The sequence below is a fragment of the Alligator mississippiensis genome, chromosome 9 (genome assembly GCF_030867095.1).
Source record: "Alligator mississippiensis isolate rAllMis1 chromosome 9, rAllMis1, whole genome shotgun sequence".
NCBI lineage: Eukaryota > Metazoa > Chordata > Crocodylia > Alligatoridae > Alligator > Alligator mississippiensis.
The window spans coordinates 57,666,984-57,694,684 of NC_081832.1; the positions used below are offsets into that span (position 1 = coordinate 57,666,984).

The 27,701-nt window shown below is 37.7% G+C and overlaps 1 protein-coding gene across 1 annotated transcript in view; it reads right to left on the reverse strand.

Moving 5' to 3' along the window:
- Nucleotides 1-468: 468 nt before the first annotated feature.
- GABRA1 (gamma-aminobutyric acid type A receptor subunit alpha1) overlaps nt 469-27,701 on the reverse strand; it is a 59,185-nt gene continuing 31,952 nt past the window's right edge. The window contains exons 7-10 of the mRNA XM_006274646.3: nt 24,932-25,075; nt 14,679-14,831; nt 8,430-8,632; nt 469-3,183 (exon numbers count right to left, since the gene is read on the reverse strand). Coding sequence (XP_006274708.1) covers nt 2,878-3,183; nt 8,430-8,632; nt 14,679-14,831; nt 24,932-25,075 — 806 coding nt within the window. The 3' untranslated portion in view covers nt 469-2,877. The remainder of the gene's footprint in view (nt 3,184-8,429; nt 8,633-14,678; nt 14,832-24,931; nt 25,076-27,701) is intronic.

Consider the following 27,701-nt stretch of genomic DNA (forward strand, 5'->3'; position numbering starts at 1 on the left):
TTGCCCAATTTTTTAAATTAAACAAGTTGGTATTAAGCTTATTAATACGACTAGCATTGATATTTTTTTCTTCAGTACTCTGTTAGCCTATCTATATTCCTTGCTACAGAGAAAGGTTTAAAAGAGAGACAGCATAGCCTATTCTGCTCAGTCTCCACATGATAGTCATCACCATGGTATCAGTGAACCTTAGCCATTTGTTCATCTGATGCAACATATTGCTTTTCTTATTGGACATATTTAATCTTTTCCTTTTGTAAGAAAAGATTTTAGCAGCCATTTTATTATCTCTGTCCCTTGAAACTTATATCCATAAAAACTATATTTGCTGAACACTCAGAAACTAAGTAGCAATTTATTAAACAAGGTATACTAAAAAGCAGTAATTAAAGGGAATCAAAATAATACATTCACTTTTCTTATTGAACATTTGTAACCTTTATTATTATAATAGAATTACAGTCTGACATAAAATAAAGAGCTTTTGCTAAACTCTGTAAAGCAATACATGCTTCTGCCATAAACAACCTCTATTAGATTTAGGTTTTATTGCCACATCACTGCACTGAGGTGCAATAAACATTCAATGTCATCTTTTTAAAATTATCCCAGGAGTAAACAGAAACTGTCCTCTATAAGAGTGTATCATTATTTTCAAGGAAGACTTACTATTATTACATGGTTTAGCAAAGCACTGTAAAAAAGCTACATAGAGAATACCTTGTCTTTGATAAACTGTGCAATCAAGTTTATACAGTATAATACTATTCACATAGACTAACAAACTAAGAGGTGATATAATGCAATCATTGCATAGCAAAAAGCGGACTATTTAAGTAATATTCACATCTAATGTGCAAAATGCAGACCAAAAATAGCAATGAATTGCTAGTAAGGTAAAATACCCTAAATGAACACACTAGATTAACGCCAAAAATAACAAGATAAACAAGTACACAGAAGTTAAAGAGCCATATTTTATTTTTTTTCTATACATATATCTACACATGATACCAGAAGATGAAACATCCCCTTTAATAAGTTCCAATCAAATTACTCATCAAGTTTAGACAGGACTAAATGTTAGACAATGAAGCATTATTAATTGTTTTCTAAATAAATCATTAACTATTTTTAGTAGTGAGTGGCAAACTTTTGATTTATTGAGAAAGAGTTTATAAAACATTGCCTGAAACACAAGTATTAAACTTGGCTGTCTCATTAAATATTCCACTGAACATTCATGTGGCATTGTTTTAAATTCATTCAATATTGTGTTTTATGGATTCTGAATTAATACTTGCAAAACCCCATCAATCTCTTGAGCTCTTTGAAAAATCCTTATCTGAAATATATATTTCTAAGTTCTCAGTAGTAATGAAACTGACAATAATTTGTTTAAAGGGAATACCATACCTGCAAATTGGACATCTTGTATTTAAAGCCCTTACATATTGTTCCTACAAATATATTGCTACAGTAAAAATGAAATGTAATAAGTTTACTCAATAAAATCTATTTTACTGTACATTCTTTTGTGTATGATTGTTTGTATTTAATGCTACATATATTACATCACTTATTGTAACAGTTATGTATCAGCAAATATAGCAGTAATATACAGATGATTTTCTGTCTTAACAAATATTTTACCAGTTTTACCTACCAAATATAATCCCATACTTTAGTATTTATAAATGACCTGAGCAAACCAGTCATTTATCTAGTATACATTGGATGACATTGTCAAATTGCAAGCTACTGTACACTTCACCACTTTAAAAATGGATTCAATTCCAAGCACTTTCTACTCTGTTTAGCCTTTCAAGTACTACTGACATTTTTTATGCAGGCTCTAAATATGTTTGTTTAGCATTTAACAACATATCAAGAGCTAAGAGGTGAACCCTACATAATATTTGAAGAACACAACTTTAAAAAAGTAAAAAAAATGTACAATCTCATGCTGCATATTTACATATGTTATTTAAATACTATATTCTGTCTTTCTTCTATCCATAAATTTCTGTCTAAAGCTTTTTTAATGTATTATTTTATAAAAGAATACATTCAACATATCTAGAGCTTGCAAAACTGTTTTTTTTTTCTTTCTAAAACATACCGACAAATAAAAGCTACCTGCTTAAAGCATCCAGGAATTGGTTTGATTACACAGGGTGCCAAAGGAATTTAGGTTCTGCACTTGATTGTGAACTGATTCTTATCTAGTCTAGTGACAACATAATGCTTAAAACAAAACTGCAGTAAGACAGCACATCAAAGCATTTGTTACCATTAGATCATATGTACTACACAGTGATCAATTGTATCTAGAATATGCAGACTTTCTTTTCTTTGAAAAATAATTAATAATTATGGGATTGGGAATTGAGAAACAAAGAGTAGGACAAATAAGTATCTTCTTGAATTCAACAAAACTGAAAGCTTTGTGTCCTTGAAAAGAATATAAAGTAAATAGTGCTCAATAATTGGTAAGTACACTACATCATGTGCAACATGAACATCATAAAGAATATTTTCCCCCCACAATCATTTTGCATAAAAATATCTTTCACATACATATACAATATCTTTGTTGGGACATTCAGTAATATGCTATCTACAAATAGTTTAGAATTGTTTTCATTACTAGAATTTTAACTTTCTCTTTTTCAGAATCAAGGTTCCAAGGATACAGCCTTAGCATAGAGGGTTTCTTTCTTATTTTTAAAATATATATATATATTTTTACCTTTTTTTAAATAAGTATCCTTCATTTTCTTTAAGACAGAGGCAATGAAGCAAATGGGAATTACTGTGTCAAAAATTGAAAGCAATTCCCAGTGCAAAAGAATAAAACTACATGAATTAATGGGGTTATTGATGAGGAGTCGGGGCTAGCTGGGGCTCCCTGTTTAAATAAGTGGCCCAGTAGACTAAATTAAAGATACCAAAGAGCAATGGGAAAGCTATTCTTGATAGTCGATCAATTTTGCTGACACTGTTAAAAGTTTTCTTCGGTTCTGCAGGTTTTGTTTCTGGTTTAATTTCTTTGGGCTCTATTGTTGCGCTTTTAGCAATGGTAGCCAGTCCAGGGTCCCTTGCAATGTTAGGGGTATAACTTGTTGCTGCTGCTGTATATGTGTTGTTTTTCTTAATGAGAGGATCCTTCACTTTCTTTGGCTAGAGAAAGAAAAGCATAGATGTTATTCTTGGTAATAACACAATAACACATTATCACATAAGGGTATTCCTATGCATATTAATTGTGTAACAAATTGAAGCAAAACAGAAATTAGAGTGTATATATGTGACTTAGGTAAATCATTCAGTTCAAGAACAAGATATAGCCACTCATTTAATTGCTTTTTCCATTTAGGAAAAGCTCTTATATTGATAGCAAGGCTCATCAGTGTACCGTCTCATATTTAATACAGTATCAAGAACAGCAGACCAAACCAGCATAATGTTGGTATTCTAAAAAGCTGTACCTTTTGCCCAGAGCAAAGGATGCCACAAACACTACTAACTTTAGCATCAAGACAAACATTTTATGATATTTTCTCACAAGTCATACTCAGAAATATCATTTGTGACACAAAGACTGCTGAGTACAGGCATTCAAAAAGCTCAAGGCAGAATCAATCCAATCTATGCCACTTTCTCTAAAATGAGTAGATTACATTGGAAATGAACAGAACATATGTTCACTCGTCAGTGGGGGAAGGCAGGCAGATGCCTGCACTGACCAAAGCCAAAAGGCAGGGGGGTGGTCTCACATCCATCCCCGTATACCGCATATTGCTGAGGGCAGCTGAGCCCAGCCAAAGAGGGGTCATCCCTGATTGGCTGCCAGACACATGCTGCCTAACCCTTGCTGTCAGCCAGGGGCAGCACGGGGAGACAGCCAAGAATCTCCCCCTCCCCCCTGCAGCCTGGCTCTCCAACTTCCTGGCTGAATCACTGCCACTACTTCTCACAGCCACAAGTCACTGCCTCTCACTGGCAGGCAAGTGGGGGAACAGAGTCCTTGACCCCAGTCCCAGACCCCCCCTGCCCCCCAAGCTGGGGTCTGCACAGCTGGGGCAGGCCCACATAGACAGGGCTTTCCCCACTGCTTGGCTGCCCAACTCACTGGCAGCTGGGCAGTGAATGTCCCCTCCCCTCAGCTGTGCAGGCCTCAGCTGGGGGTGGAATAAGGTGAGGGTGGGGGGCTCTGTTTCCCCCTCATCTACCCCTTACTCTGCTGCTGAGAGGCAGTGGCTCACGGGGGGGGGGGGGGGGGAGCAGGGCTGTGCAGCACAAGTTTGTTACCTCGGTTTTGTGACAGCCTGTGGGTGGGCCCAGCTCAGCGCTCAGCTTGAGCAGAGGATTGCAGGTTGAGCCCACCTGCCCTGCAAGCGGGGCTTGTCAGGGGAGCTACAAAGCATCCTGGGATGGTGGGGGCCTACAACCTGAGTCAGGAGGTGATCTGGCACAGAAGTTAGACTGATCTAGGCTGAAGAGATTAAATCTGATACTTTATCCATTCAGGTCAATCTCAGCTCAATGGTTCTGCCATTTTTAAACCAGTCTATGTGCACTGAACATCTGGTCTGTTACAAGGTTAGACAGGTTTCCAATCACTCATACCAGTTTATGTATAATGTCTGTATGTAGCTGAAGAGAGAACTTATTTAAAACAAATACAGCATATGGCCTACATACATCCCTACTCAGAAAAGTACTTTGGACTTATGCATGTGTTTAAGTGCTTTGGTGGATTATAGACTTGAAGGGTGGGTCCCCACATGCAAAGGTAAATGTTTGCCCTGGCACAAATAGCAATGGCACACATTTGTGCTGTTGCTTTGTGGCCCAGGGGTTCTGGGAGCCTCCTGGAGCAGGCAGCACTGATATGACTACACAGAGGTGGTCAGTAGCCAGAGCATAGCTCTGGATGGCCAGGCTCTGCTTCTGGTGGCACACCCTGCTGTCACATGGTCTGTGCCACTTGTTTGGCTTTTTTAATGTTTTTTTTTTTAATACTGGGATCGCCTTGTGTCAGTTTTTGGTGCCATGCTGCTTATTAGCAGCACAGTCAACAGGTACACATGAACCACGTGAGATTTGTAGCACCTCACACAGCTTTGAGGTGCCACGAACCACATGCGTGTGCTTTTCTGGACACACCCAAGGTTTCAGTTGAGACGATACCCCTTGAATATCTGAGTTGCAGTAGTTGAAGTTTCATTCAGAATACGCGAGCTACATACTCGTGAATTTTTTATCTTTGTTTTAAGTATCCCTATATCTTGCTGAAATTTACTGACCATGTTACAATTCAGTTATTTTTTAAATGTTCATAGCTCAGCAGAATCATTAGTTTTTAATACTTTATGCCTCTTAAAGTCATTTTAACTGTCTTTAATTTATTTGGCATATGGCAATCCCAGTTGGCATAAGCATTTTCTAGTGGGCAGGCCTACGCTGCAAAAGGATAAAGCATGAGAATAAGTGAGGGAGAAAAAAAGGTGTGCCAGAAGAACCATGATTTAGTCTCAATATCAACTATGACAGATCGTTTTGGGATTGAGGTATTATACAGACTAGCAAGCAGTTTAGCTGCAGCCAGAGGGAGGATTTGTCAGGAAACCACTGGGTGAATGGGAGACAGCTGCAGGGAACACAAAAGCCTGGAGAACCAGGACAACCCCAGACTAAATAAACAGGAAGGTTTGAAGTGATATGTTTCCCTTATTCAGAAAATTATAGAACTGAAGCCTAAAAAGGGGGAGGGAGGAACCTAAACTAGACTCTTTGTGGCACATCCCTTGGCTGTAAGGATAAACTAGGAGTTTGCAACAATTTATATGCCTGAAGCTGAGGAAAGGCTTCACATCCCCGTCAGCAGAAGTAAACTATTTCTGCCTAGAAGATGAAATAATCATCTCAGATCCTTATGTAAAAACTAATCTAAACATAAGCAGAGATAGAGGAATCTTTGCATTTATCTGTCCATAATCACCTGGAACTTTTACTTTTCAAAATGTATTTAGGACCCCCTTTTCACTTGTAAATCTGTGTAACTTGCTTGCTCAGGGTAGATCCAGGCCTGTTTTCTTCTTATTCTAGTAAGGAACTATAAGCCCAACTGAATGAATACCCATGTCAAGGAAACCTCATAGGAGAGAGAGCTATTTTGGAGTCTTATTAAAATACTATGCAGGATCTGAGCTTGGCAAAGGCCTAAATGCAACCAGGATCTTAATAATTTATGTCAAATTGAAGTTTATGAAAAAGTAATATGACAGCTAATCAGAGCCCTGCATTTTATTCAGTTGTAAAATTCTGCTCACCTTTTCCTTAATGGAAATTCTTAGTTATTCCCCAGCAATTAATTCAGTCTATGGGAAATAATTGTTATGCATTCTATCACAGAATACACAAGGATCCTTACCTTACCAAGCTTATGCCTATACATAAAATAGTAATGTTTCAAATGATTCTTGAATGTTGTGGTTTGAGGGGATTGTATAATTATAAATGAGCACCCACATCAAATAAATGTTTGATCGTAAGTAAAATGTGTACAAAAATATTGGACAAAAAGGATTAGGCAGATTTAAAAATATAAATACATGTTGTATTCTACTTTAAATGGATTTGAAACTACTCTTAAAATAAGCTATAGCAAGGTTATATGAATAAGTAGAATAGAACAAATCATTTGGAATGGAAAGTTCAGCCATTATTTAATTTAATTTAAGATATTCCTTTAGCAAAGAGCTTTGCAAATTATAAACCTAAAATCAATGTTAATTCCTTGTTTTTGCTTACCAGGATACTCTGGAAGCCTCTCTCACACAAACCCTATATAAATTAATCTACCTATTTCTACTACACCCGGAAAAATGAAAGTGTGTGTGAGAGAGAGAGAGAGAGAGAGGCTGTTATTTCTTTTTCTTTCTTTTTTTAAATAACTGGAATATGCCATGATGGGATCTATATACATACAAGAAAAGAGATGGCTAGAAAGAGGGATGAGAGGTGACATGTCTCATAGATTAGCCCTATTCAGGATTAGTTCTGCTTTAGGATTTCCTGGTATCCTTCTCCCCCTTCAGCCAGTTCTGGCATGGCTTCTAGAGGGGCAAGCTTCTGGATTCTAGATCCTGGTTCTTCCTTGTCCCTGGCTCCCATGGCTTTCTGTAGCAACCCTACCCCAAAGAGGTCCTTTTTTGCTTAGCTTCTGAAAAGGAGGGCAGGAGTTGCCTCTCCCAAGGGTGGGCTCACAGTGCCAACATCCCCAAAAGCATAGTAAACAGCTCCACTATAAACAGTCGTTGATGTGCCACCATAGTTCCCCCCCATCAACCGTAAGTCAGCTTTCTCCTCCCAGCTCCCTCAGAGCCCTTTTTGGTCCTCTTCTCAGACACAAGTTGCCACATAAGCAAAAAATATAACAAATTATAGTAGTTAACCTAGGGACTAACCCTTGCCCAATATAACGAAACATGTTATTGGAAACCAGTGGTGCTTTACTCCAGGGCCTGCTGCCAGGCCTAGACCACTATCTTCTCTTCAGGTGAAAAGGGCATCTAGATATCCTACTATGAAACTACATACTGCAAAAAAGGTATCTGACCCCTGACAAGAGCTTTAGGCTAGAACTCAGCCCATTTAGCCTCTGTCTCCATAAAGCAAACCACAACACTTTCTATTCTATAAACACAGTCTATAAAATTACCATATTTTAAAGCCAATCACTCTCTTTTTTTAATTCTTTACCTCCTTGAGGCACTGTGTAAACACTCACACTTCTCCTTGCTTGCACAATATGAAAGCCATTGCCTTCATATTACAAATTTGTGTTTATTTTCTCTCAATTCAGATACAACTTATCAAATGTCAATGACTAAATGCTAAAAGAAATTTTTATCTACTGGAGAGTTTTTAGATAAGATTTTTATCTAAATCTTAAATCATTACTATCATTAAATCATTCTTTTCAGAAACTAGCAAAGACTGTGTAATGCATATGTATTTGGAAATAAAATCCATGTATTAGCATACACAATGCAGAGGCTCACATGGGCTGCTCATAAGTTATTTCTTCTTACTGTCCCCCTCCCCCCACTCCCATTTCAAACACAGTTACCCATACTTTCCACATAAGACATGAGAAAGGGACTTAATCCCTTAGCTATTTAGTGCTGTTCAGGCTGACTGTTTTAAAAATGAAAATTTAACTAGTTTCCATACTATTTATAAAGAGCAAGTAGCCTCATGCCATTGTTGACTGAAGATCTCATATAGTGAGTGCAATTTAGGAACTTCCTCTCCTTTTATATAACACTGAAAAATTAGCAGACTTAATTCTACATAAATATCACATGTTTTCACAAAAAGACACGCTATCTATTAGTAGTAGCATCTATTAACCTTACCTTTTCAGGAACAACACTTTTGCCATCCCATGCATAACCTCTCTTTGTGAAGTAGTTCACCGTTGCAAATTCAATGAGGGCTGAAAACACAAATGCATAGCACACTGCTATAAACCAATCCATAGCAGTGGCGTAGGCTACCTTTGGAAGGGAATTCCTTGCACTGATACTCAAGGTTGTCATTGTCAGGACAGTTGTCACTCCTGTAAGATAAACATTTTAGAGACTTTGTTTAGGTAAGTGGGAGTATTTTTTTCTTTAATTTTTCAACATGCCCAATACCATAGAAAACCCTAATGGTTTGTGCTTCTGCTATTATAAATGTATAGGAGTAACAAGCCACTGGTTCTGTTGTGGCAGTAGGAACCTTGAAGATCATCGTTTTTCATGAAGCCATTAGAATCAGATTTTGGCATGTAACTGTCAAATTCAAGTGAAATTTATTCTTGAGAAAATACTGCTACTCCCACAAGTCTAGTGAGTGGAAAACCAAGAAGTGCTTACTGGCATTAGCCATAATAAAACAGCTGTTGGTTATTCATCACTGAACCACTAAAAATTCAGAAAAATAACAGCAGAAAGAAAACAATATGTTTGGGTTGGTAGAGAGATGGAGATGTCCAGCCAGGCTACTGAGATTTACTTTTTTTTTTTTAATCTAAACCATCTATAGTATTATTAGATACCTAATAACATATCTGAGACGTTTGTGTTTCACACATTTGAAAACTACACTTAATAGACTAGAGGTCATTTGCCTACTCAAGTGCCCTGCTTCTGATTTCTATAGTGAAACAATGTTTCAGATTAAGACATGAAACAAAACAGTTCCGGCTAAATTCCTCTATGACTCACTGCTAATCAGTCTCTCACAGCATGAAAGCTGACTTTTTTGTAGATTGTAAACAAATTCAGTTGTTAAGTTAAATCTCAGTTTTCTTAATTTTATGTCAGATGTATTAATCATTTCACCAACAGAATTGAAACTGTAACTCTTTATTGTGGTCTGGTAGCCTCCTGGGGTTTATGAATTGACATACTTTCCTCTTCTAATAGAAGAATTGTGAGGGGATGAGGGGGGTGACTAAATCCAGGAGATGCAGCTGCAGAAACAAGCAAAGCAGGGACTGCTGAACCAGCAAAATGGACAAGCACTGTACAGACAAGGACGGTAAATAGTCTTGGGCACTGGGGTATAGCTGGTGGCTCCCCTCATTACACTTTGAGGAACAACTAGGAAGAGTCAGCCAAAGACTGCAACTCCTAAGTACAGTTGTGGAAGCGGCCCAAACAGGGACTGTAAGGCATTCAGAGAACTATAACCTTGACTGATCTTTCTCTGTCATGCTGATGGGACATTTTCCCTAACCATTTACCCATAGCCTCTTTACCTCAGCTATCCTATTTAGCTTCTCTTTGACCTTCTACTCTACCCTGTCCTTCTTAGACCCATCTATTCCTTGTGGTCTCTTTTAGCTTTCTCCTATGTAAATAAACATCCTTCACCCAGAACGATGCTAATAATAATAGTAAAAATTGTTCTGGAATATTTCCTGTCATTGCATTTGCTGCTACACACATCTCCTTATGTGTATAGCTCAACCACCCCTTGTCTTTTTCAGTGTTGATTGTAAAAACTTCAGGCAGGGCAGGGGAAATACCATTGTATGTTTTATAGCGCCAGGTACAATAGGGAAATCATGCTTGGTTGACCCTTAAACACAGCTATAATAACAGGAATGTTAATATTACTAATAATACTGATAACAACCTCTGTTCCTATCTAGCAATTTTAAGTTGTATTGAGAGTTGCAAGTTATTTTTTCTTCCTGCAGATTACTTTCTTTTATGCAACAAAATAAAGATAAAGCCACATGCAGAGTTTAGGTAGTTTGCCACTGGATATTTTCCACTCTAAGGTTACTACAGTGCCATAAGATATTTTTCATAAAGCTGAAGAAGTACAGTAATCATTCTTAATGCTAACTAATATGTTCATTGCTAATGGACTGACAGGCGTAAGCAAAACAGAGGTTCATCCTAAAATATGCTATGCTGCATGTTGTAATACATTTACATTTATAAATATGAGCTGTTGTTTTGTTCAGGTTTCAGACCACCACGGGTTCCTGGCAACAGGAAAGAGGTTAGATAAGAAGCATGGTAATGTAATATGCATTTCTAGTAGCAGAGCCTCATAGCTGCTGATGAACATTTTTCCTTAATGAGCCATGGAGCTTCCAATGAAGGTAGGAGGATTGTATTTATATCACATCGCTTACAGATTTTTGAAAGTGCAAACTAGACATTTATATTGAATCACATGTTCACAAGTAACCTTGACAACTACAATGTCACGTATTAAATCTCTGCTGCAGTTTATTCCACTGTACTGAATGCTAGGAAGAATATTTAGTGGTTTGAAAAAGGTTGCTAACAAACAATACAGACATAAGTGTGGGGACACACACACACATACACACACACACACTAGTGACAATATCTTGAATATTGGTGCCTATTGGGGATGCGGTTTCTATTCCCTAAGGGAAAATCTAGGCTATTCTTCCACTTACCACTAATGAGCTTTGCTGCCATTATGTAGTAAATCCTCTTCTGCTGCAATTTGTGTTGTTTTGTAAGGGTAGGTAGGCTATAAATATATAAGCTATGCTGCTTCTATATGGCTGCATGGACGTCAGTGTTCACTTGAAAAATTTTGAGACTTATCTTTTTTTCAATGTCTTTAGAAAAGTCAAAAAATCAAAAAGTCAATTTACACTCAATATAAACATGCTGCATTTACATGTTCCCACACTTGCAAAAGGATTTTTCAATTGGTCAGTTGCAGCTGGAGCAACATGAAAGGGACTGGATTATATTGGCAGAAATCTCACTTCACGTTTTTCCTAATCAAGACTTTATTCTGAGGGGGTTTTCTTAATTTTGTACATGAATTGAGTTAAAAGTTCCAAGGCATGTTCTAGTTAGTGTGTGTGCATGTGTGTGTGTGTGTGTGTGTCAGTGTGTCCCCACACCAAGTGCATCACATGCCCAGAAGAGACATCACATTAGTTGGATCTGGTTTGTCCAACATCTGTATAAGTCAGGCACTTCAGTGGGGCTTTATGGTGCTTTGGAGGCTTTTTTGGTGCTTTTTTTTGGTTGAACTAATGTCTGCTTCTTTTGGTAAATTGCTGTTTTGGGGCTTTTTTCTTCGTGTCTTCTGTCAGTGCCACCAGAGGCTAAAAGCAGGTATAAATTGTATCAGTTTAGAGTTTCTTAGATTCACCTCTAAGATTGTAATGTAGGCACTAAAACTTTGGTCACTGATTTCAATAGGAGCATTGGACCTTAAAGATGTGATGTTTTCAAAGACTCTACAAATCAAGATCAACCTTAAGAGTGGGAATCTTAAAGGGGAAAGGAGATAATAGGTCAGATAGGATAGCATTCAGTTTGCAAAAGCAAAACTGCTAGCTCAAAATCAGACCAAACTAGATCAGTTAAAAGGTCCATCTTGTAAATAGAAGATCCTGGCATTGAATTATAGTGGTGTCTGAGGGACTGACCTGTGTGCTTCTTTGACATGCTCTGCATGCCTTTGTTTATTTAGATTACAGATTAGGAAGAAATTTGAAACCACCAGGGAGGTTAGCACTGAAAAGAATTACTTAAAGAGGTTGTAGAATGTTTCGTCATTGGAAAATGCCAACTAGGTTAAATTTCTTTGGGATAGTTTAGGTGGGGATGATCCTGACTTAAACAAGGTGGTGTCCTTCATGCCCTCTTAAGACTTCTTCCAGTCTCATTTTTTCTGTGATTCTAGTTAAATGACTTAACTATATACAACATAAGAACATAAAAATTGCCGTTTATTGGGTCAGACCATAGGTACATCTTGCCCAGCATCCTGTGTCACACAGTGGCAGACAGTGGATGCTTAAAAGGACAGTGAACTGGGTATGACAAAGGCTTTTTTTCTGGAGCGCAGTCTGGAGCACAAGTCTGCTGGAGCACAGTAATTACCACACCCCAGGAGACTCGATTAATCGTGTCTGCTCTGACAGCCTGTAATTACAGGTTGGAGAAGCCTCACTGCATATGTGTAGGTGTCCCTAATTCCCATGTTCAATAGCTATTGATGCTCCTTTTTCCAAGAATGTATCCAGTCCTTCTTTGAATCTTCACTGTCAACTTCCACAACATCTGGTGGCAATGAGTTCCACATTTTCATTACACGCTGTTTGAAAAAAGAACTCCCTTTTGTTCAACTTACTTCTAATTTCATTTTGTGACACCTAGTTCTTGTGTTGTGCAAGAGAGTAAATAATAAATCCCTATTTCCTTTCTCTTCCCAATTTAGTATTTTCTAAACCCTTATCATGGCTCCTCTCAAGTGTCTCCTTTCTGAACTGAGTAGGCCTAGTCTCTTTAGTCTCTCCTCATATGGAAGCCCCATCCATACCACTTATCATCTTTGTTGCCCTTCTCTGTACCTTCTCCAGTCTTCTATATCTTTTTTGAAGTAAGGGCACCAGAACTGGGCACAGTATTCATGGTGTGGGCACACCATTGATTTATAAAGGGGCATGATGATTCTTTCCATTTTGTTTACTATTCCACTCTTACTAGTTCCTAACATTTTGTTTGCCTTTTTGATGACAGCTAAGCACTGAGCAGATGTTTTTAGAGAACTGGCTACAATGACACCCAGATCTCTAGCCTGTGTGGTAACAGCTGATGTAGAACCCATCATAGTGTCCATATAGTTCAGGCTATTTTTGCCCAGGTACATCACTGTATACTTACCTACATTGAATTGTATCTGCCACTTATTTTCCAGTTCACTCCATAGTGCCAGATCTTTCTGTAGTTCCTCACAGTCTGCCTTAGACTTTACCACTTTGAATAATTTTGTTTCATGGGCAGATTTAGCCACCTTGCTGCTCACCCCCTTTTCCAGATATTTTATGAATATTTGAAACAGCACTTGTCCCAACACAGGTCCCTGGGGACCCTACTGTTTACTACTTTCCACCCTGAAAACTTCCCATTTATACTCACTCTTTGCTTTCTATCTTTGAACTAATTTCTGATCCATGAGTGAATGTTCCCTGTAATCCCATGACTGTGTAATTTAGTTAAGAGCTTCTGATGGAAGACTTTGTCAAAGGCTTTTTGGAAGTTCAAATATACTATGTCAGCTGGATTACCCTGATCCACCTCCTTATTGATACCTTAAAACAACTCTAGTAGATTGATGAGGCATGATTTACCTCTAACAAAGACATATTGATTCCTCTTCATCAAGTTGTGTTCATCCATGTGCTGAAAAATTCTTTTTTTTATTATTGTTTCTACATGTTTTCCAGGAGAGGAAGATATGCTCACTTTCCTGTAGTTCACTACATACCCTCTAAAACTTTTTTAAAATATGGGAGTTACACTAGCAACCTCCCAATCCTCTGGTACTGAGGCTGATTTTAGTCTTATGTTGCATACTACAGTTAGGAGTTCAGCAATTTCCAATCTGAACTCCTTCAGGGCCCTAGGGTGAAGGCCCTCATGTCTTGGTGATTTGCTGCTGCTTAGTTTATCAGTTTTCTCTATGACCTCATCTACTGAAACCTCAATTTGGGTCAGTTCCACTGACTTGTCCCTAGAGAGGAGTGAATCTGGTGACAGAATTTCCATAATATCTTCCAATGTGAGGACAGAAGCAAAGTATGCATTTAATTTCTCACCAGTGGCCCTGTCATCCTTTGGTGCCTTTTTTATAGCCTGATCATCCAAAGGCACAAATGATTCCCTCCTTCTGCTTCTAATATAATTAAAGAACTTCTTTAATGAATCTGAAACTTCTGCTTCAGCCATTTTATTCAATGTCAATACAAATTCTCTCCTACTCTGACAATTTAACATTGCAACTTTACTTGACTATTATATAAGCCAACCCCTCTTGTATGTTCCTTTACATTTTTACACAAATAGAAATGGTCTGAGATTCTTTAGGTTTAAAACCAGTTTAGGATTCTGTTATTCTGTTCCTTCTTTTATTGTTTCAGCCATCAATTAAATAGATTAGACTTTAAAAATAATCTGTTGAGACAACTTCAAAATGAAACATATTTCTCATATCTTTGTATACTTCCATTCCTGTTCTCCAGTGATACATGAGACTTGCCATGAGTGTGTCTCCATATTTTACTCATCTGGATCTGGACAAAGTTTGTATATTTTACTTACCAAATACAGTTCTTGCTGGAACAGATTCTCTGTTAAGCCAGAAGGAGACCTGGGACAAAATCACTGTCATGATGCATGGTAGATAAGTCTGAATGACAAAATAACCAATCTTTCTCTTTAAATGGAAGTGGGTAGTCATAACAACATATTCTCCTGAAAAACAGTGAAAATAAGAGACTATGAGACTTTTTCCCAAACATGCAGATCAAAATCCGTTTTCAAATTTTGCATCAGTAATGTTTTCTATTATCATTCCTGTCTGACATTATTTTTTTAAAATTAGGAATATCCTGCAGAAAATTTTGTATAAAGGCTATTTAAAAGTTCAAAAAATGTAAAATCGCATAGGAGAAGAATAACATGAATTGGTGGCCTTTCATCTCAAATCCAACTGAACTGGGTATTGAAAAAAGATAATATTGACTGATGTCCTTTGTGAAGGTGTGATCTCAGCCAAGTTGCTGCATAAACTGGAAAACCATCATAATCGACACCTCCATAGATTACTTTCAAAGTTTATATAGGGGCAGATATTTAAAAGTTGGTCCTTCAGACTGAGATGGTTACATTTTCATTGCTAATATTTGTATTATGCCAGTTCTGAAGGCTAAGCATTTCAGAACTATTAATTTAGTACCTTACTATAATGGTGCTCTCCAGTAAAATAAATATTTGTTGAAAAGTATAGAAGTCTACCCCTAACATTCGCTTTTTTGATGTTGCAGAGAGAGAAAGATGTTTCCTCCAGGAAGGAAACATTCCTGTGAGGATGTTTACTATTCAAAGAGCTTTAGGCATTTATATCATTCAATATACATCTGCAATCAGAATACAGAAAAAAACCTCATTTTCACTCTGCTGTTTACAAACATTTTGAAAAACAATATTCGCAAAAGATTGGAAAAACTATTAATGTGACATTATATTTAATGTGGATTGACTTGCGATACAATAGGCATTAGTTTAGAAAAGTAGCAGGTGGATTTGAAACTGAATGAAAATCTCTGGCTAAATTAGAGAAGACGCATGAAATTAAATTACTATGATTTTCGTTTTAAAATATAGACAACTGGCAACAGAGAATTGTACTGGTAAAGAAAAATCCTAAATTGGATTGAAAAACTATGTCTAGACAGTGACTGCTTATGCACCAAGCATGTCAAATGCCCTTTTCTCTAATTCACAGGCTAGAAGAACATTTATTCGAACCTTCATGCTCAACAGATAACCCTGAGGGAAGCTTATAATAAGATGTGGAAATATTCAGGATACATTCCAATATAAAATATATTAAGTAAAAAAAGACAGTGGTGGCAGGGGATGGTGATGGGGTGACCAGTTATGGGTGGAGAGATGTGGCATTCTTTCATTGAAATGTATGGCAGCAGTCACTACGTCTATTGACAACTGTCAATTGAAATTAAAAGCAATTCCTTTATAATTCCATGATTGTGAATGGTTTATAATTCAATCACCTGCTTGCCAGAGGGTGAAACTTCAAATAACACTTAAACAATCTTATTTTTATCCAAAAAAAAAAAAAAATCTGTTTGACCAGATTAAGTCTCTGATTCACAAAAGCCTTTAAACATATGTTCCAATCTAAGCATTTGCTTAAATCCTCCTGACATCAAAGATACAGCATATTGGTTCATACCACACTGGCTCATGCACAGTTCATACTTTTAAAAACTATTTTAGCATGCTTCACAAAATATTGCTTAGAATTTTTGCAATTATGTTGATAAATAATGTCTATTTTATATGTCAACTACTTTTCATTATACTTATTACATGAGAGCTAAACTAATTTAATCATCCTATTTCATGATGACATTAAATTATGTCTTTTCCTAAATGGCTAAAGAACTCATACGTGTTATTCAGATATATCTGAAGAGACTTCAGTATCTAAACACCTCTGAACTCTAAGACCATTCGTGCCTGATTGAGAACATTTCAGCTGGCTGTTGTTGTCAATATGGACTATATCAAAATCCTAGTTTCAAACATGTCCAAATAGGAGAAAAAATCTAATTCAGATCCAAAGATACACTTCATTTCTCAGGTCTATTTCTAGTAATTAATAGCTAAATATTCTTCTAGTATAAATCCACACAGTTCTTCAGTGAAACTTGATGGATGGTCAATAAAAGCTACATCAGAGCTACTACCCTATTCTCTGGGTTCATTTTTTCAATAAATACAAGGTATCAAAATGTTATATAAAACAAGAATGCTTTGCAATCCCAAGGGACAAGAAAGGAACAGATTTTTAATTAGAATTTTTCATTTTCTGTTATAGGTGGAAATCAGCCTTTTCCTGGCCTTTAAATCACAATATTTTAGATTTAATATTTGTGCAAGGTAACCCACTAGGAAAAAATGTTATCTGGAAACCTGTCCTCTCAGCAGATGCACAGAGCATAAAGAAATAAGAATATAACATTTAGTGAGTACAATTACTACTGATTTTTTGCTGCAAAAAATATTTTCAAGGTGGAAAAATAATTTCCATATAAATGGAAACTCATGGGTGTCCTTTAAGCATTTCTTTCTCTTTTTTAGGAAACCTTGCAGAAAAGGGGCATTTTAAAGGAACTTTAACAGTTGTTGAGGAATGACAGTAGTTCTACATAAAACTCAAAAATGAAAAACGTTCAAGTGACTCTTCTTCTGATTAAACATGGTACTGGTAGCAGTAATAATAATTATTTATAGGTAACATTTGCCAAGCCAATCTTGTAGTGACAGCTCCATGCAAGACAAATGATGACGATTAGGGCTGATTCCTCCCTGGCCATTACAGAATAGTCATAATATGTATGAGACATGTTGTTTTTTAAAGTGGTGACCTCAGCAAACCACGTTCCATGAACAGTTTGGAAGTTACCACTATCTTTTTTTTTAAATCTGGATACAGTTATGCCTACCAGTTAAGGGAAAAAGATCAAAAAAGCCTTTGATCTAGTATCCCATGATCATTTCTTGGCAAAACTGGCCAACTGTGGCCTTGGGTCCATCACGATCTGCTGGCTGGGGAATTGGCAAGACCGTTTCAGGCTGGACATAAGGAAAAATTTCTTCACTGTCCAAGCCCCCAAGGTCTGGAATAGCCTGCCACTGGAAGTGGTTCTGACACCTACATTGAACGCCTTCAAGAGAAATTTGGATGCTCATCTTGCTGGGATGCTATGACCCCAGCTGACTTCCTGTCCCTTGGGCAGGGGGCTGGACTTGATGATCTTCCGAGGTCTCTTCCAGCCCTAATGTCTATGAAATCTATGAAATGGCTTGGTCAAATATATACACACTTTATATTTTTGCTTGTAGTGATACAATTTCTAATAAATGTAGCAATTTCAAGGAAATCATATGATTTCATAGGGTACACACAAGCTTTACATTTCAACCATTGGAATTACAGTTCCACTGGTTGAAATTACTCTGTAGACAGGCAGTCAGGGACAGATCCAAGGGAGGTGTAGTGGGGAAGTTGCACCTCCCTTTGTTTCCCCAAACTTTAACAACAGCTACCTGAGAAGGGAAGCTGCATTTCTATGCATAGATTCATAGACTGCAAGACCTCGGGGGATCATCAGGTCCGGCCCCACTGCACCAGGCAGGAAAGACAACTGGGAGTCAGGTGACCCCAGCAAGGTGACCGTTAGTCTCCTCTTGAAGATTTCCAGGGCATGCGATTGCACCACCTCTGGTGGGAGCCTATTCCACACTCTAGACACCCTGACTGTGAAGAAGTTTTTCCTAACATTGAGCCTGAAATGGTCTTCCATGAGTTTGTGGCCATTACTCCTGGTTTTTCCCAGCAGTTGTTTACTGATGTATGCCCCTGACATAGCTGTAAGCCATTATTAAGTCCACTCTCTTCCTTCTCTTTTTCAGGCTGAAGAGTCCCAGGTCCCTCAGCTTTTCCTCAGATGGCTTGATTTACCACATCCTTGCTGAAGTGCAGTGCCCAGTACTGGATGCAATAAGAGATGTACATGTAGCTATAATGACTACAGGACTAATGAAACAATATCTTTTTACTACTTTTTGTCTAGTTTGGGCTTTTTAAACAGAATCTAGAAAATAATCTTTATTGGAATAATCTTATCAAATTATAAAGGAATTAATTTCAATGGACAGTTGTCAATTAAACTTTTTCTAAAAAAAATATAGAAAATTAGTGCATATTTCAATAAAGTTATATTTGTTGTTTGCTTTGATCTTAAACTTCTTAATGTAGCACTAGGCTCCTAGCATATTTGTAAAGCTTGAAGTTTCTTTTTAACTGGAGAAAAATGTGTGTTGCTTTTTATGTCACTCTGTGACATTCTGCACCCCGCCCTTTTCAAAATCCTGCATCTACCACCATTCAAAAGACTTAAACCAGTTAAAAAATAGCTGATGTACTGAGAATCTCCACTGTGTCAGACTAAGTCAAATTCTTAATTGATTGGAGTTCAAGCATTTGAGTGAATGCGTTCATACATACTCCTGCTACTCCACGTTCCACACTACATAGCATACTCCTCTTGTTTAGATTTGCTATCACAAAAAAACTCTCCAAGATCTTTATTGCTTCAAATGTTTCTCACAAACTTTCATGAAAGCCAGCTTTCCTCATTTCTGATACAGAAGCTAGAGATCATTTTCAGTTCCTTTTCCTTTGTGTCAAAACATTCATTTCACATGACTCTAATAGGAAAGCATTTGAATACTTCTCATTAAATGTGCTTTTACACCTTCAAACAAGGATCTATCGAAGGTCAGGGAAATTTGTAAGACACATTTTTGGGGGTTTTCAAGAAGAGATTCTGCAGCAACTCTCCTATTTTCTGCAGCAACAAGCTAATTTTTCAGGAGATATTGGCATTCCCTCAGTTGAATGGGATATGGGAAAACTGATTATTAACCCCTTTTGAGTGGTTTTTGCAGTATTGCTTTCTACAGGACAGATACCAAGCAAAAAATGTTCCCCTGGCTGATCTTTTATGAGACATGACTTTGTAACCAACATATTTATTTCTTTTACAACTGTATTTTTTATCCCATATTAATCTAAGTAGATTCTATTTTATGAATAAGATTACAGCCAGGGAGATGACTCAAATGACTTGTTTTTAGAATTTGATAACTGTTGCATTTATTCTTTTGCAATGTTTCTGCATCTATACAATCATGTGTCTTTATTCTAGCAGGTATTCACTGTATAGATATATGTAGAGTTATTTAAGAGTTTGTGTAGGAGGAAGTAGAAAAAAACATGTGGGATGTTGCAAAAAGAAAGAAAGAAACAAGGGCAACTAAAATAAAAATCAGTTTTCTTATGCTTATGCATCAGAATGATGAGTTGTTTTTCATATACCCTAGATCTGGCTTCAGCATAGTTGTTTAAAGATGTATTATCTCTGTTTCTTAATCAGTTACATGGTATTTCTAGTCCAAGCATTTAATAGTCATAATCTATATCTGTATTAAATACATGGATTAACTATCTTTCCAGGTTTCTGACAAGTTATATACCATCTGATATTCCATGGGTCAGAAAAGGTAAAGATTTGGGCCCAAATAACCTAAATAAGGAAGGGAAACAAATAAAATTTCTTCCTTCCAAAAGAGAAATCTACATTTGTCATATTCGTCAGTATTGCTGTATTGTAAGAACTGCTCATTCAGGCATAGTAGTTCAAATCACAGGGCACTTTTACACATGCTCCAGGGGTGGAGGGGAGCTGCTCTAATTAAAGTGCCACCATGTCTTGAATATCAGTGTCCCCATGCTTAAGTTCAATGAGCTTTAATTCAAGCACCCCCGCTGCCATTTTTAATCATGGAGATGCTGATACATGAGATTCAGGAGGCTGCTGGAGAGCAGTAATTGCCATGCTCACACTGGAATTCCAGCATGTCATGTTCTTTTAAGAAATGATTCAAGTCACAGTGGACATGTCTATACATGCAGTTAATGTGGCTGAATAAACTCTGATGCAGTTTGCGCTGGAGTTTATTGTTCGCACGCACCACATTTTCAGGTGTGCTTGGGACCTCAGCATGCTGAGCCAAGTCAGAGCAGCCCTGGCTGGCAGGGAGCTCTGGGGTCAGCCTTCCAGCCAGGAGCTGCTCCAAACCAGCTCAATGTGCTATGGAGGGGCTGGCTGGGGCTTGAGTGTGCTCCAGTGAAGGACTAGCTGTCAGGCAGTCCCCACACAGAAGCATCCTCATGCCTCAGCCACCCTCATCAGTATCTACATGTGTATTGTAGTGGAGTAAATAACTGCCATAGGATAGTACTTGTCTGGCAGTACTACTCTACAGTGGAGTTAATTAGTCTACTCCATTCTAATAGCACTACACATGTACATGGTGATATTTTACCACAGAGCTAATTAGCCAAATTCGCAGTAAAGGTCTCATGTGGATGCACCCAAGTAAGCACTTTCAGTACCTATGGGTTCAAAGCCTAAGGTCTGGATAATTTTCCACTCACTGCACTGAGACCTTTCCTGATTAAAGTAAAATGTGAGTATGTATACCCTATTATATCTACACTAATATCCAAACCTTTTCTGCAGAATGCGGATAAGTTAGTCATTTCTATAGCACCATGCTTCCCTTGCAGGACCCTTCAATAAAATCACTGGACAAAAATGTGGGCAAGAGACAGATGTTGGGACCAGGAATGCATCATTCACACTGGGGGATGTGCAGGAAATGGAAGGCTATGGAACTATGGAATACTTTCTTGTGAGAGTTCCCAGGGTGAGACGTGGTGGAATTTTAAACCCCATAACTCATTTTGCTGTTTGAAAAACTGAGGGGTACTAGGACATCTTAGAGAAGACCTGAATACACAGGATTTCTACAGAAATTATCTCATCTTTATTCCCAAGATCCAAAAGACTGAAGCAGATAGGCTTCTTTCCTTTATGGGCAACAGGCATTCCTGAATTCCTGCTAGGTAAAGAAATCCAGATGAAACTCCATAAGGCAGTTGCACAGGGGTTTTCTCTTCTACATTCCCTACTTAAGTCAGCTTTAGAGGTGAAGGCAGTACAAGTTAGAGTAGAAACCCCAAAATCTGGGCCACATTTTTCTCTTTTATTGACCTTTAACATAAGCATATTGGGTAAAATTCCTGCCTCAGAAGTCAGTGGTAAAGTTTCCACTGCCTTCAGAAAAACTGGCTTTTTATGCCTTACATATTTTCCCATGAACTACCATGCACATCTTAGGCACTCAATAAAAAAATAACATAAATATATTTACACTTGTGTTAATTTTGTTCATGTATCACTGCACACTTTAACTCCTTATTTCTGCACCGCAAGCTGTCTCATCCTTGATAACATTAACAAAGCAATATTATTTTGAGGAATAACAAAGTTTAAATTCTCTTTCTAGATTTCTATAGAGGGAAACTCTACAAGATCTTTTTTCCTGTACAGAAATACATTTGACCTTATAGGTCTGTCCATAAATTCATTCTTTAATAGCTACTGCAAGTCTGCATTTTAGGGTTCACTATCAATGAACCCACTCCCTTTGAAATGTTTCTCCATTCCATAAATGACAGAGATAAAGGTGTTTTAATCCTCCAGATATAAATGCAGTAGTGTTTTTGAATCACTGGTTCAGTCACATACAGTGTAATGAGGCTACTTCCCCTCATGGAGTGCTTCTTTCTAATCTATTGAACATTCATTCCTGTCAACAGCATGAGTGCTTGTTGATGGCCAACTCTCAGCTCTTACTTCTCTGAATACATCATGCTCTTTTAAAAATAGATGTAATTTATTTAGTTGGCTATTTGAAATAGAAAAAACAAATTATCAGTCCAGCTCAGAAATCCTGCCCATTGTGATTTTTTTTTTGTCTGTACTGAACTGCAAATAATTTCGAAGTCAAACCAGCAGAGCAGATTTACATATCTGTAAGCACCACCAGAAATAAAACTATTTTGCACTTATCCATAATAAGTTCCATTAGAGCTTTAGAACACAATAATGAATTTGGTATTGAGGCACATAGACATAAGTAACTTCCCCACAGACAAAGAATTACAATTGTGGTAGAGCCTGGAATTGAACCTAGACGTCCTGACTCACAAGCCTGCTCCTTAACTCCAAGTCTATTCTTCTAACATGGAGTATGGAGGCCCATTACAAAAGGACTTAAGATATGTAAATCCAACATATGGATGTTCAAATGAACAGTTATGCTTGCAATATTTTTGGACCATAAGTATCTATTTGAGAAGGCAATTATGAGACTTCAGAAACATATACTTCAACATATAAATGCCTAAAATTCATATTCTGGCATTAGTCTTTAAATCTACTCTTATAATTGAAACTTACCTTATTTATTCCAATATAAGACAACCCTAAATATAAGTTGAGCCCCCCATAACTGAATTCAATATATGGAAAATTTATAAATGTGTTATAATTTCCAGGTATAGAATGTGGTTATCAAAGGTTTGCCTTGAATTTATTCCCTGTCCAGTGCTACAGCAGGGAAAATAAATGTGGGGAATGAGTGTACCTCTTGGCTTCTGCTCCACCCCAGTTCTTGCCCCTGCAGCTTCCCCCACCACCCCAGTGCACAGACACCCTGTCAGAACCTGCTCTTCCTAAGCACATGGAAGTAAAGGGAGAATTTGAAAACACTGATTTTGAAATAAATATACCTGTGCTAATTTGCATATCAGTAAAGTACTATGGGTACCCATAGACTAAGTTCATCCAGAATTGATGCATTTTACCCTTTTTGAAACTGCTACAAGTTTTACCACAGGTACTCCATAAATATACTTTTAAGTAGCACTTTTGTACCTACTTGTATATAGTACTAACTGGGTGCATTTACACATGCACTCTACTGCAAAGTTGACTGATTAGCTATGCAGTAAAGAATCCCTGTCCGCACGTTCACTGGTATTAGGGTGTAGTAAATTAATTAACTCCATAATATAGTAGTGTCAGGGACAGTACTATCTTATGGCAGAGTAACTAAGGGAAACAAAATGCATGTGTAGATGCCTGGGCCCTGCAATTTATCACTCTCATGCCCCAGCCAGCCCCTCCACTGCCTAACACCACAACCCAGAGCCTGGGGTTGACCCCCTGAGCCTGCTGCCAGCCCAGACCTTGCCCCAGCTCACTACTGCACCTGGGAGCAGCTGACTCTGGCTCAAACTACTCCAAAGCTTAATGCATCACATTAATGTCATGTGTAGATACACCTACTATGTATAATATTAGTCCAAAGCCAAAAGGCTCAGTTTATTTTGCTGGGCCCCACCAGAGTCAATAGTGTTTCAAGCCATGGTGACCTCCCCCACACAAAGGATCCATGTGATAATTAGTTCCCCGCTCATGGGTGTTCTTATCACTGGGAGTCCTAGGATCCTGCAAAAATGTATATGCAGATGAGGCACAGAGAAATCTGGTCCAGCTCCATCTCATGGAGGGCAGGGCCACACTAATCATATGTGACAGGCTGAAATGGGGGGTGACAGAGGGATTTTGGTTGAACTGTTTGCGGACCAATTTGGTGAAGTTTGCCAGACATTAAAGGTTGGCTAAGAAACAGGAATCATTGGAAAAAAAGGAAAGAAAGAAGAGCTCAGCTGTGGGAGTGAAGAGATAGTCTAAATGTATTAATTGTAGTGGCTCACCATGACTTGAAAAAGAGTCAGTATTGAGGGGGACTGAACACAAACAGCACTACCATATATCTTATTCAGATAAACTGTATTAATGTGTCCTTGTGGTAGGTTCCTATCAGTATGTTTATTCAACATGGACCATGTGTTTAGAGTAATGCTCAGTATTGGCTGCATTTAATCAGTTTCATAGTTGGTTTCCATTACTCAGTACATACTACTTTTGGCAGCAACTTAGTGATAGATAACAGGATTTTTCATATGCAAATATGAGTTCCTTTTTTTCCCCATTCTGGCTGGGGTGGGGAGGGGGAAGCCTTATTTTATACTCAAGTAAATATGGGAATTAATTTTAAATGCATTCTAAACTCTATATATATGTTCATTTTGATATTCAGTTCAATCATGAATATAGCTACTGTATAAGGACCCACTGCTATTTGAGATTACAGGGTCTGCCTATTAAGAAACACTTTCAAGAAACACACTGTATCTCCTAGTCTGTAACAACTTTAACAGTTAAAAGTAATTTATCAATGTAAACCCTTATTTCCCCACAGGACAATGATTTATTATATACCTGTACTGGACTGTACAATTCCAGAGTCCACAGTTTGCCCCAGGAGGTCATATTGGTTCAATCGAGAACCGTCATCAGCCACAACCACAGATTTTGCTGGTTCCCGTGTCCATTCATACACCACTTCTGCCCTGGTATAGGCATCTGGTATAAAAGAAAAACATTTCATGTCCCAGCTCTTCATGTTACTGCAAAGATAGTGCAAACCCTTTCATGTCTGAAGGATGAGATCAATCTATTCCACATCTTATTCTTACCAGTGCAAAGGCTGAGTAATCCATCTTTATACAATAGCACAATGGAAGTATAGCACATGGAATCTGGATTACCTAACTTCAAAGTATTCAGTGGGCCATAGATATTTTTCTGGCTTCTAGCCAATGGTAAGAAACAACAGCTCCGATCTTCTGATCCTAAATACAATCCAATTTGTCCTACTGGAACCAAGTATACCTTCCCCAGCTCAGCCTCACTGGCCTTTTCTTCATCATCATCTACCAACCACTGTACCACTCAGCTTGTTTCATAAAGCTTAAGTGGCACAAAGACTATCTCTGCAGCAGTCTGTGCTTCAATGAATGTATAACCTGATGAGTCCATTTTTCTACAGAGGTATTTCTGGACGGAGTTCAAAGTGCTTTTCTTTGCTCACACTTATCCACAACTTCTATAAGCCAAAAAAAAAGTTTGTCAATTCACTGTAGCATGAAGCAGACAGAAGAGCATGAGCATCTTATTTAGCTGTCCTGATTTGTAGGCTAGGAGTTTAGTATATCAGTTTGTGAGATGTACATAGAAGCTGGGGAGATGGAGTTGGATTGAGAACAGGATTTCAAAACGGCTGAAAACTATAAATTCCATTGGAAGTCATTGGATTTGTCAGTGCTCAGTTTTTTTGCAATCAGTTTGTCTAGTTATGTAACTACAGACTGTCAGCTTTGGTTTGACATTTGTGTTGTGGATTTTCCCTCCCAGCTACAAGTTCAGGTGCTGTATGAGTTGTAATATTTACCTTCTGCTCATGTTATCACTGTGTGCTTTCTGAAGTGACCTTGAACTATATGGGTGGAAGATGCGAACTGAAATGATAATCAGATTCTACTGGATAGAGGTAAGGAGAACATCTGCCTTTCTGTTATTGTTCTTGCCAACATATGGCTTTTTGTTGTTCCAAAAGCTTCTTTAGCATTTGTTACACAGAGCTTCAATAAACTGGAACATCCTCCAGCTTAAGCTGATATGCTGGCAAGTTGTTTCAGACTTGGAGCTGGGTCAAGCATTTACTGGCCTTGACAATGTGGTCATAGTCCATGGAATATGTGTGGCATGTGTCTGGAATGAGGCCCTTCTAGAATCAGCTCCAGCAAATGATAAATAATAGTGTCAGAATAGGAAAAACTCCATTCCAGTGCAATTCAATACAGGCAGTCCTGGATAGCCTTGGTCTTGTTGTGCCATTAGTGATAACCATGTGATTTTAGCCTATAGAGTGTTTTTTTGTGACAATGATAAATCTCTATTTAGGTTAATACTCCCTTAGGTTCATTCAGACAAATTTGTGCAATTTACTCAAATTATGCAGTGTGTCAGGGACCCATAAGCATTGAAATACAATCCTTATCGGGAGATAAACAACTAAGTATCAGGCCTAATCTCCCTCTGTCATATGAAAATCTCAACACAGAAAACCATTGACATCTTTCATCTAAATTAATGTGTTTAACTCATTTTTCCAAATAAAAATGAAATGGAGGTGATATCATGGCAAAAGATTTTTGATATTCCTAGGTAACCTAAAGGGTGACTAACATGTATGATAAGACCAGTCTCTGCATGTGGTACACAAAAGATCTGGGCTGGGGGCGGGTGGCAGCAGGAGAGAACAAATAGCACAGCAGCTATGGAGGAGGAAGGGGGTAAGAGTGGCACTGAGGAAGTGTGTAAAGTTAATTTGTAGTATGCTTGCCAAAAAGGTTGGCCCCCAGTGAAAAGAATACTGTAAGTAATATACAGTGGTAATGAAAAATAAGATGATGCACCGTTAATGGTTTTTGACCTGGATGTTTAAAATAAGACTTAGGTATAAGCCAGATAAACAGAAATGGTTTGATAGACTCAGTGATTAATACAGAAGGCTTTACCTAGAACTATGAGTTTTCTACCTGGCTAAGTGAACTTAAGTTTCCACAAAAGAAATATTTTTTGTGGACTCCCAAGGCTCCAGTTAATATACACATTGTGACTGACAGCTGTACAAAAAAATTGCCAAGACTGCTATTGCAGGTTTCTTACACACTTAGCATGTGTGTGTAATGTGTGTTTATGGTAATACATCTCTGGTGAGGGAGCTTTTAAACATACCAGTCAACATAACATTTGGCTCTGACTAGTTTAAATAAATCATTAGCCCTACTTATTCAAGTCAAGAGTAAAACTTCGATTGATTTCAGTGCAAGGTCAACCCCCTAGTCCCTATTTAGTGTATTTTAAAAGAAGTCTTATATGCACTGGCATTCAAAATAGGAAACAAAAAACCGTTCTTGAAGGCCAACTAATGCATGCGAGTACCACTATAGTTTGGGATTTTTTTTTTATTTTATGAATTAAACGTGTGTGTGTATGAATGCGTGCATGTGCATACATGTGATATTTGATATATTTCTATATATTCACATTATCTGCTTTGCTTTCAAACATTATTTTTAATATACATTAAGATTTCCTTTCCCAGCTGTTCGTGGCAGTTGTCCAGGTAAATGTGGAAAACCAA